An 18,400-nucleotide genomic window follows, 5' to 3' on the forward strand; every position below is an offset into this window, starting at 1 on the left:
CTGTTGTAGTTCAAGCAGAAGATAATTATCTAGATCAAGAGGAGCAGTGGTGGTAGAAAGGAGAGGATAGATTTCAGAGTTACTTCAGAAAAAGAGTACAAAGGGTTTTGTGACTAGATGAGTTGATAAATTTAGGTTGACTCAGGTGCCTCACTGTCATTACTTAGACTATATAGCAGGGATTAAAAACTAAAGGATCATTCCATATTTGACTGCAGATGTAATATTTGGCTGGTACAGGTTTTTTATTAATTTTTTACAATTTAATTTTAAATGCTTTCAATTTGCCCCAGGTGCCATCCTTTATTTATGATCTAATTTATCCCTGAAGCTACAAAACATGTCAGATATTGGTGAAGGTGAAGGTGAAGGCGGTGTAGATAGGTTGCATTCAGGTTGTCAATGGGCTATCCCAGGATGCTGTTGATGATTGTATGGGTCCTTAGATCAAGAGAAACAGTTTATTAGCTGTTTCTGAAACTGGCCTCTTCAGTTTATTAAAGATAGTTAAAACTGAGGCAGTGGATGAAGTTTCTCAGAGTTCAGTAGAGGAAAATAGCAGGAGATAGAACTCTGGCAAGCACCTACACTTAACGAGACAGAAGAGAAGGAAGCCAACAAAAGGAGACAGAGAAAGAATGATCAGAGATAGTAAAACTAAGAGAGTGGTATTTTGGAAGGATATCGATTAGACATTTTTGAGTAGTTAACAAGAGGCATCCGTATTGAATGTTTAGAGAGGTCAGCAAGAGGAAGAGTTCAGTGATTATGGCAAATAGGAGAACTTTGACCTCTACCAGACAGGTTTCACTGTGGTGGTGATTTCAGTGAGCTAAGTAATGTGACCCAGAGACTAAGAGTTGGTGAGAGTGGATATAAACTATTCTTTCTCAAAGCGTGGCATTAAAAAGCAGTGCCAAGGCACTAGAAAGGAATAAGAAAGCTAGATGGCTGCTCACAAGGACTAGAGAGAGTCGGTACCCGGAGTCCGCAGACAAAATATGTAACTGGCAGCCCCTGTGTATTCTGTAACTTACGGATATCCTTTTTCTCTGATTTATTTAGTCTGTCAGGGAGCAAGTTTAGCTGTGTGGGTGGGAGACTTTAAGGTAAGATGAAGCAGGAGGAAGGTTTTTAAAAGATCTGCAGTTGTGGGGCCCCTGGGTGGCTCAGCTGGTTGAGCATCTGACCCTGGATTTCTGCTCTGGTTATGATCTTACGGTTGTGAGATCAAGCCCCTTTGTGTAGGGTTCTCTGCTCAGCAGGGAATCTACTTGAGATTCTCTCCCTCTCCTTCCCCTCTTCCCTGCTCACCCTCTTGATCTCTCGCACTCTTTTTCAAAAAAAAAAAAATATATATATATATATATATATAATTGTGTGTGTGTGTGTGTATGTATATATATATATATATATATATATATATATATATATATATGATCTGCAGTATGAGATAAGTCTGACTATTCAGAATGGAAAGATTTTCCTTCTAAATAGAAGACTGACACTAAGTTTGACAACCCTTTTGCTATTTCCCTTTACCTATAATATTGATGCCCCCTGCTTCTAAAGCTTCAGATAGCTTAGGGATTTAGTTAAGCTGAATGCTGTTGGCAGGGTCTTCCTCTAGTGCTCTCATGCTCTGGCCTTTCTAAGTACTCAAGTATCAGAGACCTTACATTTCTTGCCCTCAAGATTCATCCTGAAGTCACCAACATATTGGGCCTCAGAGCTAATGCTCTCTTTAGCTTCTAATCTCACCTTCACCAGGCCTGTATGTCACTTTTCAAACCTAAAATCAAGCTCAGAGCTGGTTTTTGGCTTCTTCATTATGCCAGGTAAAACATTTGATGACTTTCCTGGGTCCATCCTTTTTGGCCCTGAAATTCAAAATAACCATGTTGTTTTATTATATACAAAATGAAGTAGGATAAATTTCGTCTATGTATTTAGAGCTTGATGTTTAAATCTGTAATTCACTTACATCTTTGTGTTTATCAATTTACAGGTATACTTTTCAATGTATTATTTTATTTTTGTCTTCACTTAAGGATAGTTCATTTTGATTTCTAATGATATTTACCTGTATACCCATGGGGCATGGTGTAATGTATTCATAAAAACAAACAAACAAAAATGGCTGTAACTTCCCTAACTCACATTCTATGTAGAGGCCCTCTTTTTTAATAACTATTTTGAGTCTACAGTTATTTCTCCATTATATAACTGTACTGCATTCTCATTTTAGATCCAACTGAGGAACCAGCTCCACAGGCCACCAATACAGTTGGTTCAGTTATTGGAGTAATTGTCACCATTTTTGTGTCTGGAACAATATACTTTATCTGCCAGAGAATGTTGTGTCCACGTATGAAGGGAGATGGGGAAACCATGACTAACGATTATGTAGTTCATGGACCAGCTTCTGTGCCCCTTGGTTATGTGCCACATCCAAGTTCTTTGTCAGGATCTCTTCCAGGTGAGTTAAGACTGATTGAGAACCAAGTCTTGGTTCCTGGCAAGATTGCCACATTTCCATTATGGAAACAGGATATTACCTAGAGTCTATTTCAAACTAGGCTACTTTGGGTTTAAAAAATTATAAGAATATTCTCTTTTAGCACTGTTTCTTTCTATGAAAGGATATAAAACAAATACATAATACATGCATTTATATATACCTACTGTGTTTATTGCATGTACTTACGTATATTGCATTTCTGGATGTACTCTACTGAAAGTGAATAGCTAGACATTTGGTGAAGAATCATAAACTACAAGTCCTTTAGATGCACTACCAGGGGACCTCAGTACTGCTGAGTCCATGAATTAAAGGTGGCAAAAAAAAAAAAAAATAGATATCCTTTTCAGCAGATTTGGAAATAGCTGGGTGATAGTAGGGAGAGATATATTATCTATTAGGGTTTATTTAGGTGTGTAGCCAAGTAGCCAGAAATTCTATGTACTTGGGTAGACCATATTGCTCTAGGAAAGTATGGCTTTCTTTTCAATACTTTCTGGTACCCATAGTGAAAAGAAGCCTTTTTTAAAAATTAATATGGAGAAGGAGGCATCAAGCAAAAGCTCTCAGAAAATAACTTATTCTGGGTGTTAAATCTAAGTAAACAAATAGGATTTTGAAAATGTTAATGATAATGGTTTCTTGTTGCTATACCTATTTTCAGTTAGTGAAACATGGGAAATCAACTTGGAAAATAATAGAATATCTTCTTCAGCATTGGTGGTTGTGATACCAACAACATTTGTATCCAGTAGATGAAGAAGTAATCTTCCATACTTTATATTCATGTCTTTAAAATTGGATTTAGTTTCATTTTGAGCAAATCTATTGTTTAATCTATCCTACTTTGCAACCTCCACTCCATAGTCCATTTCTTCTGCAAACCCTCTAAGGTTGAAAACTTCCTATTTTGAAAAGCTCTGCTTCTGTCCTTGGAGAGAAGGGGTGGGAGCTATTTACTTGGCCTTATTCTAGGCCACTTCTCAGTAGAATACGTGTTCACTTCTAGAGAATATTCATTTCCCTTCTCCATTAAGTATTTTCAATTATTATTAGGAAAAGAGGGCTTAAATTGTTTTGAAATCAAACTGTTAGGCTATTGGTATTTGTAATCTGAGTATTGAATAAAAATATTTTATGCATGGAAGTAATTTTTTTAGATCTTACTCATCTTCAGTATTTATCCTCCTCCGTTTTAGGAATGTCTCGAGGTAAATCAATGATCAGCTCCCTAAGTATCATGGGGGGAAGCAGTGGACCCCCTTATGACCGAGCTCATGTCACAGGAGCATCATCAAGTAGTTCTTCAAGCACCAAAGGCACTTACTTCCCTGCAGTAAGCAGTCTTGTTTTCCTTTGTTTCACTTTGAACACTAAGATAAATAGGATCCTAGATTTTTAAGTTATTTAAATGAGGGTACTCAATGATGGTAATATAAAAAGTTTTTTTAGTATAGAACTTAGGCATATAGAGATCACAGATAGGATTTACCACCACCATGTGAACATTTTTAAATCTTTAAATTTGCCAGCATGTTTGTAAGCACTAGACAGTAATTTCATAGTTTGGGTAAAAGTAGAACTACTGAGTAGTATCTCCTGAGGCTTAGACTCTTCATTCTGTGACCTCCCCATAAAGGAAGCACACCTGGTATTTCTCCTAAGTCAGTAATGTTTCTCTAAACATTTATAATTTTAAAAAATCAGAACCGAACTGTACTGAACTTAAAACAGTGACTTACAGATTTTGTTCTAATCACCTTGCACTGTTCAGCCATGATGAAATTGTGTCTTGCGAGGGGTGGAGACCTCCTCCCTACTCCTAAAGCACTATTTGAGGCCAGTTCTTTGGGAAAGAAGGTTGTGCTAACCGTGTAAAGGAAAAGAGTACTAACAGGTGAAGGAAGAAAGTATTATGGTCTTTATCTGTCAGAGACTATTGTTATTTTAATAATTTAATTACTTTTCCATTTAGATTTTGAACCCTCCGCCATCCCCAGCCACAGAGCGATCGCATTATACTATGGAATTTGGTTATTCTTCAAATAGTCCTTCCACTCATAGGTCCTACAGGTAATACATATCTTCCTCTAGTATAATCAAAGTATTTATTAAAAGAAAGAAGTATTCTAGTTGTGGGTTTGATGTAGCCCTGCATAAGTAGATGCTGGTCACTGAGAGAGAATAGGCATCTTGTCAGGTAATGTTAATGTTGCCCCTGCCATACATCCTTTTCTTTCGGGCATTATACATTTTTTAAAAGAAAATCACAAATGCTGACTTTTAGAGTAATAAAGCAGAGCCCCTAATTTTTTGGCAATATTCTAAGGAGAAGTCACCCACCAAAATAACTGATCTTAAAATAGGTTACTGCTCCAGTTAGATTTGATAGATCATCTAGGAATGGATTATTGACTTAAGACTGGTTCAGAGAGTTGGGAGAGCTGTAAAATAGCGGGGGCGGGGGGGGGCACTAAGATCATGGGAGTTGAGAGAAGTCGAGAGGTTCAAGCCCTTGCTTCACATGCTTTATTGTGATCTGGAATGAAAAATTTCTCACGAAGTTGCTTGGAATAAATCATGACTTAGTAGAATAAATGAAATATATTTGTAAGACAAAAGGGGAGAAATTATGCCTTTCTGCTGCTTTGTGTCTGTAGAGCAGGTGACATACTAGTGTATTAGCGCCTTCCTTTTTTCATCTTCTTTCAAAGGCCAGCACAAAGTTAACAGTTTGACAATCTCTATTTGAATGCTGAGTGCTATGTTTATTGGCATCCCTCAAGTGCCTGTTATCCTCTAGTTAAGGTCTTTCCTAGACTTCTAGTCAAATTGTCCTGATACAACTTTACAGATGTATAGAAACCAAGTGGAAACTGTTTATAGTATCTTATTCAGAATTCACATTTCAGTTTATAGAAAACACTATTTGAGACAGGCTTGATTATGAACTGATATTTTTATGTTTTATTGTAAATGTTGCTTTCCTTGCCACTGGTTTGTTCTAAAAAGGCAAAATAAAAAGCAGAAACCTGGAAACTTTAAAAAAAAAACAAATGAAAGACATAAAATTTTACTTTTAAAAAGTTAATTTCTTTGGGGCACCTGGCTGGCTCAGTTGGTAGAGCATCTGACTCTTGACCTCAGGGTCATGAGTTCAAGCCCTGCGCTGGGTGTGGAGCCTACTTAAGAAATAAGTAAGTAATGTAAATTAATTTCTTTAAATTGAATAAAACATTGTTTGATTAAAACGAACATAATTGTAGCAAAAACATTTCTTATTGGACCATTTCCCACGTCTTAAATTAGGCCGTTTCTTTCTTCTGAGTCACACTTTTCATCATTTGTTGAGATTTTTGTCCAGACTGGAATATAAAAGAATTTTGTTAATTTTCTTTTTTCTTAGCTCTGTTTTATTTTCCCCCCATGAAAATGGAAGTAGTGGGCCTTTTAAATGTCAGGCCAAGAAATTTCACCAAGACTCAATGTGTGATTGAACAGAAAGATAAAACCTAAAAAGTACTATGACATGATGTCAATATTGATAGTAAAAACACTTGAGAACCTGCTCAGCAGGTCATGTAACTTTTGGTCTTTGGCGGCCATTGCTTTTGAGGCAAACCCTCAGTGATATCATATGGTTATATCTTGGGATAGTATCTTGTGGCACGCTGTAGCACTGGCCGTTTTATGAATTGTTACTTCAGTTTTACTTGTACTCTTGGCCCTCTCTTCAGTCACTTTGGTGACAAAGCATATGAAGAAATCTTGATTGGGATAAATATGAAATTATGAAATAAGATCAGCTTTACTATATTTAGAATATGAGGTGTATGAAGTTACAGATAGAGGTAGAAATGATAGAAAAGCTATCACTTTTAGCTCTTTTCACTAGTGTGTTCATGGCTTCTAGGTGCCTTTTTTATTAGTCGTGCTGCAAATTTGATTAACAGCTATAGATTACATGAAAATGTAGAACAATTAAGTATAAGAAATAAATTAGGTCTCTGAAATACATATTAGAAAGTAAGTATTTAGAATAGATGATGATGTTAGACAGTATACTTGTCTATACACAGGGGATCAAAACTCTTTTCCCCAAACCACAGCACTTTCTCTTTGCTGATAGTAACAGTGATGGGATAGATATGCCCCTTAGGCTGCCTACCAAAATTCAGTCAGGCTTGCACAATATTTGAGTTTTAAAGAGAGAATGAAGGGATCCCTGGGTGGCGCAGCGGTTTGGCGCCTGCCTTTGGCCCAGGGCGTGATCCTGGAGACTCGGGATCGAATCCCACATCGGGCTCCCGGTGCTTGGAGCCTGCTTCTCCCTCTGCCTGTGTCTCTGTCTCTCTCTCTCTCTCTCTCTCCGTGTGACTATCATGAATAAATAAATTTAAATAAAAAAAAATTAAAAAAAAAAATAAAGAGAGAATGAAGTCTTCAGACATCATAAGTCGTTCATTAAATTATAGAGCAGTTAAAGGATGTTAAAGGAATACAAACATGTTTGAGTAGTATCAAATATGTAAAGACCCACTCTTCTGACAGACTCTGAAACAACAAAAATTGTTGAGATCCATCCACTATGTAGACTAAATGCAAAATGTGTAATAGAGTGCCAGAGGTGATCATTAAGTATAACTTTGAATAGTTCTTTGCTATCCGGTGATATGGTTTAACTTAAAGATGTAAGTAAGAGCACATCCAGAGACTAGGTTGAGTTTATTACCTCTGCATTCCCATCCTATCCATTTTTAAATGCCTCTAGTCACATTTTATTTGCAAATATGAAATATATGCTGTCTTCCTTAATTGGCCATTGCAAATTACCTCCTATTATGTACAAGTTTAAATATGTAAAAGTTTAAATTGAAAGTAATAGCATATTACCTTCAAAGTGAAGTTTACATCTAGTATGTCTGTATTCTGAGAGGGAAAACTGCTTTTCTATAAAACTAAATGTCTGCCTGTCTTGATTTCCCCCATGCCAGCTACAGGCCATATAGTTACCGGCACTTTGCACCCCCGACCACACCCTGCAGCACAGACGTTTGTGACAGTGACTATGCTCCCAGCCGAAGAATGACCTCAGTGGCAACAGCCAAGGGCTACACTAGTGACTTGAACTATGACTCAGAGCCTGTGCCCCCACCTCCCACACCCCGAAGCCAATACCTGTCAGCAGAAGAGAACTATGAAAGCTGTCCACCTTCTCCATACACAGAGAGGAGCTACTCTCATCACCTCTACCCACCGCCGCCCTCTCCCTGTACAGACTCCTCCTGAGGAGGGGCCCTCCTCCTCTGACTGCCTCCAACACAAAAATGTAAATACAAATTTGATTGAGATCTGGAGGGGGGGAGGGAGCTGTTAGAGAAAGATGAGGCAGACCATGTACAGTTAAAAATTATAAATGGGGTAGGGAATACTGGAGATATTTGTACAGAAGAAAAGGATATTTATATATTTTCTTAAAACAGCAGATTTGCTGCTTGTGCCATAAAAATTTGTATAAAAAATAAATTTGTACTAAAAGTTTTATTTTTGCAAACTAAATACACAAAGCATGCCTTAAACCCAGTGAAGTGACTGAGTACAAGGGAAACAGGAATAATAAAGGCATCACTGACCAGGAATGTCTAGGCTTTATTGATACCAAAAAAAGAGAGAGTGAGAGAAAAAGAAGAAGAAGAAAAATTTAAGTCCATCTCAGAGAAGCAAACCATAGATACTTGGAAGTAGCCAAATAGCCTTCGTGTTAACTAATATTTGAGGGCCAACAAGTTTAAGAAATCACGAAAGGAAAAAAAAGGAATTAAAACTAACTTTGGACAAAGGGCTTTGTTTTCTTTAGGAATCCAATTATTTTAGTGAGGAAGATAGGTATTTATAAAAATCCCTTCTGAGTGTTGCTATTGTAGGAGATCAGCTGTCCGGTAAGATGGTGTGGGGCTCTTTGTGTGTGCAAGTCTTCTGTCCCTACCTTAGAACCCACAACCTCTGTCAAAAGAATTTTTTCTCTAGGTGTTTTTACCTTGCTTCCTCACCCAGCAACCTACTAGTAGGCCATTTTGCCAAGATACACAATTTATTCAAAGCTTTTTATCTGAGGATTGATTACATGGGATTTTCTAAATTAAGGTTTCATTTTAATATTTTTACTAGCTCCATTCCTCTGTAGGCTTAGCTCTTCAATTTGACTGCTGTTTTTGCGTAATGATCAAAGGTTAGACATATTACTGTTCCTCTTCCAAGATTGTTTTAATGCTCATTAAAATCTCTTTTTACAACACATATAGGCAATGTTTAAGAATTACAAATTTAACCATTATGTTTTTGTTGTAAATTAATCATATATCCTTGCAGTACTTTCAGCATATAATATCACAATATGAAATCATTTATATATATTTTTTTCCTAGTAAAACATTTAAATATGTTCCGGTTAGAGACAATCTATTTAAAAAGAGAAGTTTTTGTTGTCATTAGGTTTTCCCTTTATTAACTGTTTGACATTTTCATGTTCTTTAGGCCAATTTTTCTCAGAATGATGTCTACATACATACCTCTTTTAATTTGTGACGTGAGTTTAATATCTTCCTGTTATCCAATGTGAATTTTAGATTGTTTTCAGATTATCCACAAATTATTCCTATACTCACTTCTTATATATTTTTGTGTGTTCTCTCTTATCCCATTATGGATTAAGAAGATTTAACAAATTTACCAATATGGATTTAATGAGAAGGCCAACCAATAACTTCTCAGCTGTCAGAACTTGGGTGGAGGGGAATAATGGAAGGCTCTTCCATGACCTGCCTGACCTGCGTGGTACTCGGGCTGCTACATCTTCAGCTCTTAGGGCTGACATATGGAATGATTCTAGCACTGCTCTGCCACCTTGCCAGAAGTTAGCTTCCTGCTTTTTACATGTTTCTAGCACTTCTCTGCTAAAACTGAATGTGTTTTTAAACTAACGTATTTTTACTTTTAACAGATGTTGGTCAGTTATTGAATGATTTTTATTTTATTTTTTTTTAATTCTGCCTTGCTGAGGCCTCTCTGGATTTCAGGGCCCAAGAGAAAACAATGAAAGAAAAGATTCAGGATTTTGGCAGAGGCGAAGTAAGTTTTTAAGCAATTAAAAATACCTAAGGAAACTAATTTTTTTAAAGATAGAAAAAATGTGGTTTCAGAATAATGCTTAGATTGTTGGGGACACCTTATATTAATCAGGTGCACTTGATTTTGCATATAAGTTAATGGTTATCCATCAGTGTCTTGCATTTCATCAGGCAAGCATTAACACTTCCTGTTGGCGGTCACAGTGCTCACAGTCTAACAGAATGGACACTGGAGTTGCATTCTGTGACATGGGGGCCTTTGATGCTTAAATGAAGATGGAAAGGTTAGCAATAACTGGGTATCAATTAGAATTTGAGAATTCTATATGTTTACATTTTTTTAATGTGCATCTTTATCCGGTGGGCTTCCCATGTGGAAACTTGCACTATAACGAATTAAGAAGAATATTGCCTTGTTATATCTCAGTCCAAGTGCTTGTACTGCGATGGCAATGGCCTCTTCTTGCAAAATACTGATTTGTGTGCCAATTTGTTTGAAATTATTTGAAGGCGGTTCCGCTTAAACTCAAAATCCTCTTTCTGGGGTAGTTGAGTTGGATTCTTAGTATTTGGGGAGGGTACCTTTAAATGAGAGAATTATCAGAATTCAGCAAGATTGGCCCTCAGGTTACATGGACAGTTAAGCTTAAGTAAACTATCTTGATTATTAAACATAAGTTTAATTGGAAAAATTGAAGATAAAAAATAAACATGAGCACAAGTCAGGAAAAAGTAGAAAAGGGTGTGGAATTTACTTTATTGCTATATTAATTATCATGGGGGGAAAAGGAATAAAATATTATTAGATTCTTTAAATACTAAAGTATATAATTTTGAACATATATCTTAAAGTATGCCTATTTACTGATATGATTAAAATTATGAGAAATGAGCTCTAGCAGAGTATACTTCTTGTGCACTATATAATAGACTAGTCTTCACTGAGGGTAGTCTTTTATAACTCTGAACTTTAATAATTTGAACTTACCTCCTTCAGAGCCCTGGTCTTCTAAACAGTGGCCCAAGGGATTTTGCTGCTTAAATCAGATAATGGTATATTCACAAGAAAAAAACAGAGTTAAGGGATAGAATTTGTCAGTATTAATTTTTGTTTCATGAAATTTTATTCTGCCTTTGATATTTGCTGCCACTCTTCTGTAGTAGCATACATGAGATGTTTGTCTAGCAGGAAATTATTTTAATTTTAATATAAAATACTTCGTGATATACCATCAAGAGGTATATGACCTTTGAGAACAACTATTCTAAAGGGATGATATGTGTTTAGAAATGAAGACTGTACAGCACATTTTCACCTTATCGGGCAATAATTTGGGAGCAGAGCTTTTGAGCAGTAAAATTTTAGCGTGGTTGAGCATTTGAAAATACTCTAAAGTCAGTAATTTGTATAAGGCCAACTCCAGCTTTGATAATACATAAATATAGACACCATCTGCATTAGGTAGCAATTAGTTTTGGGGTAAAGTCTTTTAAGTTTTGCTGTAAAGACCTATTAATGAAGAATACTTCACGCAGAGTTAGTAGCTGAGTCACCTAACCTATTAATGAATTCCTGTGCCAGCAATTATAATAGTCTACTTCTGGTACCAGAGAGGCTTGCTTTCAGTGAACATGCTTCTCTGTGATAGTTGTGCTAGTATAGTCCTGTGCCGAGATTCAATTCCTAGAACTGTGGTTTTTAAAATTTAAAACAACTTAAAATTGCTTTTTCTCTTGCATGGGAAACTTGCCACTTCATTGATTTGCATGCCATAAGAGCTGTGCATATTGGTTACCATTAAACATGTAGCAAAATTCAGTAACAAAAGTCTTGGGCTTTTCATACTAATAAGCTTACATGACATACCTAGTATGTTTGAGGTGTGGCTATGAGTATGTGATTATCAGTTGGCCAGCAAATGTTGGGCATCCACAAATGAGACTATATACTAAGTGTAGACAGGGACAGAGTCATAAGTGTATAATCAAGTATTGTTTAAAACATATTCTCAGAATTCTTGAATTTAATTTCATTTGGTATTCCTTTCTTTATTCAAAGCCTAAAATGAGCCAAGAAAAATAACATGATTTTAGAAGTACTAGTAGCTGTATATGTGGTTTCTGATTTCTGGGATGTAATCATTTTGTAATATTGTCTCAAAATTTGGCGTTTGAAATTTTCAGTTTTAGGGGATATTTAACATCTATAGTTTCAAATTTTTAAATTTATGAGCATTGTAAATCCATATACTCAGGATATTTCCCTTGGACTTGATTCTACACCTGAGTAGAGTAGAAGGAGGGGAGTAGTCAGTAAGTTTTTAGCTCTTGCCCTCCTTCAGTCCAGGAACATTTTCCTCAGTTTTTCTTTTTCATAAGGCATCCTTAAGCTATGATTAAGTTTATTGCTGGAAAAAATCCTCATGACTTTACAGATAGAACTATAAACTATGTGATTTCTTGTACTCAGAGGATAGACCTAACAAAAATTAACTTTCAGATTTTCACCATTACCTAGGGTTTACCCAAAAGTTTACACCAAAGATTTAGAGACAATGTGCTTTTGCTTAACTGTCCGGTTTTTCTTTTTAAACAAATATAAGCAGGGCAGGGATATATAGATACATGTCTAAATATGAATATTGAAAGGAAAAGAAAGTGAACAAATCTAATTTTACATGAAATTAAATATCTGGGGTTAGTAGAAAAATTTGAAAAGAGTTAAGAGGATACCAAGAAGCTTAAGCTGGACTAGCCTTATTTGCAAGTGAAGGATCTGGTGCTGCTTTCAGATGTTTATCCTTTGTGTTTTAAAATTTTTTCTTAAGCTTTAATCTTTGTTATTGTCTTAAAGTCAGCTGGTGTTTCTTGTTCATGGACTTTGGTACGATGGTGCTTTGCAAGGATGTATTTATATTTTAATGGCCAACATTTGGTCAGCCCGTGTCCACTATTCACTTCCCCCTTTTTGTAAAATAAGTGCTTTAATTGTAAAATGTATAAAAATACCTTGTATAAATTCCCTTTTGATTATTACAATAAGCTGAGTTGTAACAAATGAAATGTTGATTTTTATAATAAAACCGTGGAAAGTAAAAGTGTCAGTTCTTTTTAGCAAGAAATTAAAACAGCTGACGGTGCTTTGATGTGACTTGTGTTTCAGAGGAAACAAAACCCACCTTTATTGTTTGTACTTCAAATAAAATACAACCTTGGAAGAGAGGGTTGGGAGGCCTATTGATTGCATAGTTCAGTGTTTGACCATCCTTGTATTGAGAACAGGGAATAAGGAAAACGTTTTGTGCTTCCTGCTCTGGCTTCCAGTCAACTCCTGGAAGGAGCCTTGCTGTGGACTCCAAACATCCCCCTTCTCCAAATTAGCTTTAAAAATGAACATTGCTTTTCCTGATGCAGAGCCCAATATGATAGGATACTGAAGGGTAGCAGAATATACCACCTCAAAATACACCACTTGGCATCTTGATTATTTTGTCAGGTAAGCACTTTAAAAACAGTTAATACAGGTAGAGGCTTTCTCTGAGCTCTCCTTATTTGCCTAAAGACAGATCCTCCAGAAGGAACACAGTTACAAATCATAAATCCCCTCCCTGAGAGTTTCATCAACCAGGGAAAATTACCACAGAAGAGGAGACAAACCAGCCAGCCAGACTTTGCCACAGCAGTCATATCTCCCACCTGCTCTTCTAAGGGCCCAATCATCTTTCCTAAAAAAAATCACTCTTCCCTGAGAGGCATGTATCTTCCCTCCCCTTTTCCTATTAATAGGGTATTTATTAATAGGAAAAGGGGAAGGAAGATACTAAGCCATCTTGGGGAGTTTCTCAGTGTCTCCCACGGATATATAAAGTGTACATGTTAAAGTTCTGGTGTTTTCTCTTGTTAATCTGTTTATTACAAGGGTCAAAAAAAGGAGGTCTCAGCTAAGAACTTAGGAGGGTAGACAATTTTATTTTCCTTTCCTATAATACTCTATCAAGAGAGGGATGAAAGAACCAATGAGAACTCAAAACCACTCGATTGCTGCTCCAGTGTCGAAGTTTGCTGTTTTAATGGGAAGAGAGGAAAGCTTTATTATATGGCATTAAGGAATTAAATGTTAGTGTGACATTAGTAGATGCTTTTGAGTAAGTGAACTTACCTTGATTTTTTTGCTGACCCCTCGTGTTCTTTCTTCTGGAAAACAAAAATCACAAGTCGTACTGTTACCAGTCAAAGAAAGGAAGGGCAGAATCAGGTTGGTTTGCCTGATTTAAGCAGGCTCAAGAATGAGAAGGACAGTGCAAGTTGTTTTGGGTCCTTATCTCTGCAGGTAGGTTTTCTAAGTTTATACAGTCTTTTAAATTTTTAATCCTTTGCTTCATGTACAGTTGCATTGTTTCTGTAAATTGAAAATAAAGAGTGTTGGGATTCAAGACATGATACCTCAAAATATGGTACTTGAGCATGGTGAGTATTTTAAGCTGAAGGAATTTGAGAAATGGCATATGCAGGAGGAACCCTCTGACCTTTCCCTGAAGCAGGTCATAAACCCTAATGTGAGAGGAGCCTTCCCTGTACTCAGGGAAAGGAGCATCCTTACTTCAGAAGATGAAGGAACACAGAAGAGGAATTTGAACAAACCAGCCATGCTAAGTTTGCCCCAGTGTGTTACATATAGCTCATATGTTCTATCCTATCTTTCCATAACTCTACAGTTTTCGTCAAAACTAGCATAAAACACGTGTTTAACCATTTCTTTGGGTCTTCATTTCCTTAGGAGGGCTCCTGTGTCATGTAAAACAATATATTTGTATGCATTTCTTTTGTTCATCTCTTACAGGGATCCAACTCAAGAACTTAGAAGATATTTTTCCTTTCCTACACTGTGCTCAGTATTTATTTATCCTACCATACAGGCTCCACAGCAACTCCACCACTACCACCATCACCACCCTGCCCTAGTCCCATACCCTGCAAATTATCTACTATTTTTATGTTTTTTTTTTTTAAGATTGTATTTATTTATTCATGAGAGACACAGGGAGGCAGAGATATAGGCAGAGGGAGAAGCAGGCTCCCTGTGGGGAGCCCAAAGCAGACTCAATCCCAGGATCCTGGGATCATGACCTGAGCCAAAGGCAGACACTCAACCACCCAAGTGAGCCACCCAAGTGACCTTACTATTTGCATTTATTAATTCATCTTTAATCACCATATAAAGCCAATCTTTCTAAGACACTAAAAATAAAGGACCATTTCGTTAAGATGTGTCCAACATTTACTATGCACCAGGTACTATGCAAAGTGTCCACTGCCCTTTTTTTCCCCCCTCAATAATCAACTGATTAATAACCAACTTTGACAGGAAATGCCCAGTTTGAAAAACCAGTACAAAATTTTTATCAAGCAGTTGGTAGTGGGTGGAGCGAAAAGGACACTAAATTGAGATCGAGATTCTAATCTCTGTAGTTAGAAGAGAACTACTAGAAATGAACTACTACTATCTCTTAGTAGTTCATTTTAATGAACTACTAAGGCATGTCTGAACTCATTTAATCTCTCAGTATTTGTTGGTATTAGGCTCTAATAGAGTTTTCTGAACCTTGACTCTAATTGTCCAGTTCCACTACCTGTTCCAGAGAGCCGCTTGTACCTAAGGCATTGTAGGCGATGAATAGTATTATTACAAGGTAGAGTCCGCTGGAGGCCAAACACCTGTGAAGTGTCCTATTCTGGGCAGATGTCTATCTGAAGAGGCCTTCCAACGTGGCCCCTGCTCTAGTCTTGCTCTGCTTTCCAAAGTAATTTATATCTCTCACAAGAGACTTGGTATGGGGCCCATCATACATTAGCTGTATGGCAGAAAAATATTTTAAGAACTTTTGACTTCTGATCATCCTACCAAAAGCTCCCCCACTACCATTACCCAATTTCATGGTCTTGAAGCCGCCTGTGTTTTGTCTTGTAAATAGAGTCCTCTTGGGAATTCCTTGGGAAGGAAGGACTAAGGGGCCTCAAATTTCACGCAATGCTGTGGTTCTTAGATGCAGATATATATCATGATAAGGTTTTTTAAATAACTCAATTTGGATCTGGAGCTATTTATGTTTTCTAGTATGTCTATTTTTGTCTTTATGTCTTTCAAGGAATTTGTCCATTTCCTCTAAGTTTCAATTTATTGACATAAAGTTTGTCTCTTATCCTTTCAATGTCTGTTTTCATTTCTGACATTGGTCATTTGTGTCTTGGTCAGCCAAACTGAAGGTGTATCTATTACTGAGGTTTTTTTTTTTTAAATCAGTTCCTGTTCAAATTTGTTCTTTATTATATGTCTGTTTTCTGTTTCGTTGTTTTCTGCTCATTATTTCCTTCCTTTATTTGGATTAAACTTGCTAGTTGCTTAAGATGAAAGATTAAGCCACTGATTTTAGTAGACCTTTTATGATAAAAGCATGTAAAGCTATGTGTTTCCCTCTAAGCATGCTTTAGCTGCATCCCACAAATTTTGACATTTACAAGAAGTTAAAACATTTTCTAATTTCACTTGTGATTTCTTCTTTGAACCATGGATTACATAAAAGTATGTTTAATTTCTAAATATTTGGAGATTTTCGGGGTGCCTGGGTGGCTTAGTGGTTGAGTGTCTGCTTTTGGCTCAGGTCATGATCCCAGTTTTCTAGGATCAAGTCCTGCATCTGGCTCCCCGCATGGAGCCTGCTTCTTCAGCCTATGTATCCGCTTCTCTCTGTCTCTCATGAATAAATAAATTTTTTAAAGAATCTTTAAATATTTGGGGATTTTCCAGATACCATTTTGTTATTTTCAGATTTTGTTCCATAATCATTGTAGGTAGTCTGTGTGAGTTTAACTCTTTAGAATTTATTGAGACTTGATTTATGGGCCAGAATATGGTCTATCATAGTTTTATGGGCACTTGAGTTGTGTTAAAAAAAAAAAAAATCACAGGCCCAAAATGGAATCATTTATGCTAGGCCACATCAACAAACAGGATGTAATTCTTCACCTAATTGGCAGTTTCAACCTACCCCAGAAATGTAGTCTTAACCTGTCAGGAATTTTCTGGTTAGCACCAATAAGGTAATCTCACATGGGTCCTCCCCATTCTCCAAAGGAAGATGAAGCAATCCACCTAATAAGATCCTTTTGTTCCACAAAGGAAAGTGACCTCACCAGAAATAATCCTTTTTCCTGTTGACAACATCTTGTCCTGCCTTTAAAAACCTTTCCTTTTCTGTAGCCCTTTGGAGCTATCTCCTACTTGCTAGATGGGATGCTGCCAATTCCTGAATTGGTTAATAAAGCCAATTAGATTTTTAATTTACTTGGTTCTTGTTATTTAACAATACTATTCTGCAGTTGTTGGATACACTGTTCAATAAAAGTCAATTAGATCAGTTTGGTTTATACCATTAAGTCTTCTAGATCTTTGCCGATTTTCTCTTCTGTCAGTTATTGGGAAGTTGAAATCAAATGTAATTGTGGATTTGTCTATTACCCCCTTTTAGTTTTGTCAATTCTTGCTTCATTTTGAGCTCTGCATAATTTAGGATTGTTGCCTTCTTAATAATTCACCCTTCTCGTGACGTAATGTCCCTCTTTGCTGCCATCTTCCTTGACTTGAATTCCACTTTGACTGATACTAATGTACCCATTCCAGCTTTCTTACTAATTTTGCATTGATTTTTCCTTTACTTTTAACTTCCGTTTCATGTTTAGACATAAAACATATAGTTGGGACTTCATTTTTATCAATACTACTTCTGCCTTTGGTTTTTAAAAAAATTTTTAAAGATTGATTGATTGATTTGACAGAGAGAGAGGATCCAGAGAGCACAAGCTGGGGGATGGCAGAGGGAGAGGGAGAAGCAGGCTCCCAGCTTAGCTTGATGTGGGACTCAATATGGGGCTCGATCCCAGGAGCCCGATCATCCTACCAAAAGTTCCCCTACTACCACTACCATTACAAAAGCAGACACTTGGGATCCCTGGGTGGCGCAACAGTTTGGCGCCTGCCTTTGGCCCAGGGCGCGATCCTGGAGACCCGGGATCGAATCCCATGTCGGGCTCCCGGTACATGGAGCCTGCTTCTCCCTCTGCCTGTGTCTCCGCCTCTCTCTCTCTCTCTCTCTCTCTCTCTGTGACTATCATAAATAAATAAAAATTAAAAAAACAAAAAAACAAAAGCAGACACTTAACCAACTGAGCCACCCAGGGGCGCCTAGTTATACTTTTTTTTTTTTTTTTTTTTAAGGTTTCATTTATTTGAAAGACCACAAGCAGGGGGAGAGGGAGAAGCAGACTCTCCGCTGAGCAGGGAGCCCAGTGCTCAATCCAGGGCTCAATCCAAGACTCCAGGATCATGACCTGAGCTGAAGGCAGACACTTACCCAACTGATCCACCCAGGCACCCTCAGTTCTGCCTTTTAATTGCAGTATTTAGCCATTATTGCTATAATTGGATTTGTCTGCCATCTTGGTTTTGTTTTTGTTTTTGTTTTTTTTTTGTTTTTTTTTTTGTCCCATCTGCTCCTTCTTATTTTCTCTTCTCTGGACTTATTTTGAATTGAGTATCTTTTAGGATTCCAGTTTGTTTCTACTACTGACTTACTAGCTATGCTCAAATATAGTCATTGCTGTATGATTTACAGTATGCATCTTTAACTTGCTGTAGTCACTTGAAATAATACACCATTTTGCATATGGGGCAATATGAACACCTTACAATACTGCT

The 18,400-nt window shown here is 36.9% G+C and overlaps 1 protein-coding gene across 2 annotated transcripts in view; it reads left to right on the forward strand.

Moving 5' to 3' along the window:
- Nucleotides 1-12,746, forward strand: part of LRP6 (LDL receptor related protein 6) — a 166,714-nt gene extending 153,968 nt beyond the window's left edge. For both annotated transcript variants that reach the window (XM_077871039.1, XM_077871038.1), the window contains 4 exons: nt 2,249-2,479; nt 3,721-3,857; nt 4,497-4,594; nt 7,516-12,746. In XM_077871039.1, the coding sequence (XP_077727165.1) occupies nt 2,249-2,479; nt 3,721-3,857; nt 4,497-4,594; nt 7,516-7,810 (761 nt within the window). In that variant the 3' untranslated portion in view covers nt 7,811-12,746. The remainder of the gene's footprint in view (nt 1-2,248; nt 2,480-3,720; nt 3,858-4,496; nt 4,595-7,515) is intronic.
- The last annotated feature ends 5,654 nt before the right edge of the window (nt 12,747-18,400 follow it).

Source organism: Canis aureus, chromosome 25 (genome assembly GCF_053574225.1).
Source record: "Canis aureus isolate CA01 chromosome 25, VMU_Caureus_v.1.0, whole genome shotgun sequence".
NCBI classification, from domain to species: Eukaryota; Metazoa; Chordata; class Mammalia; order Carnivora; family Canidae; genus Canis; species Canis aureus.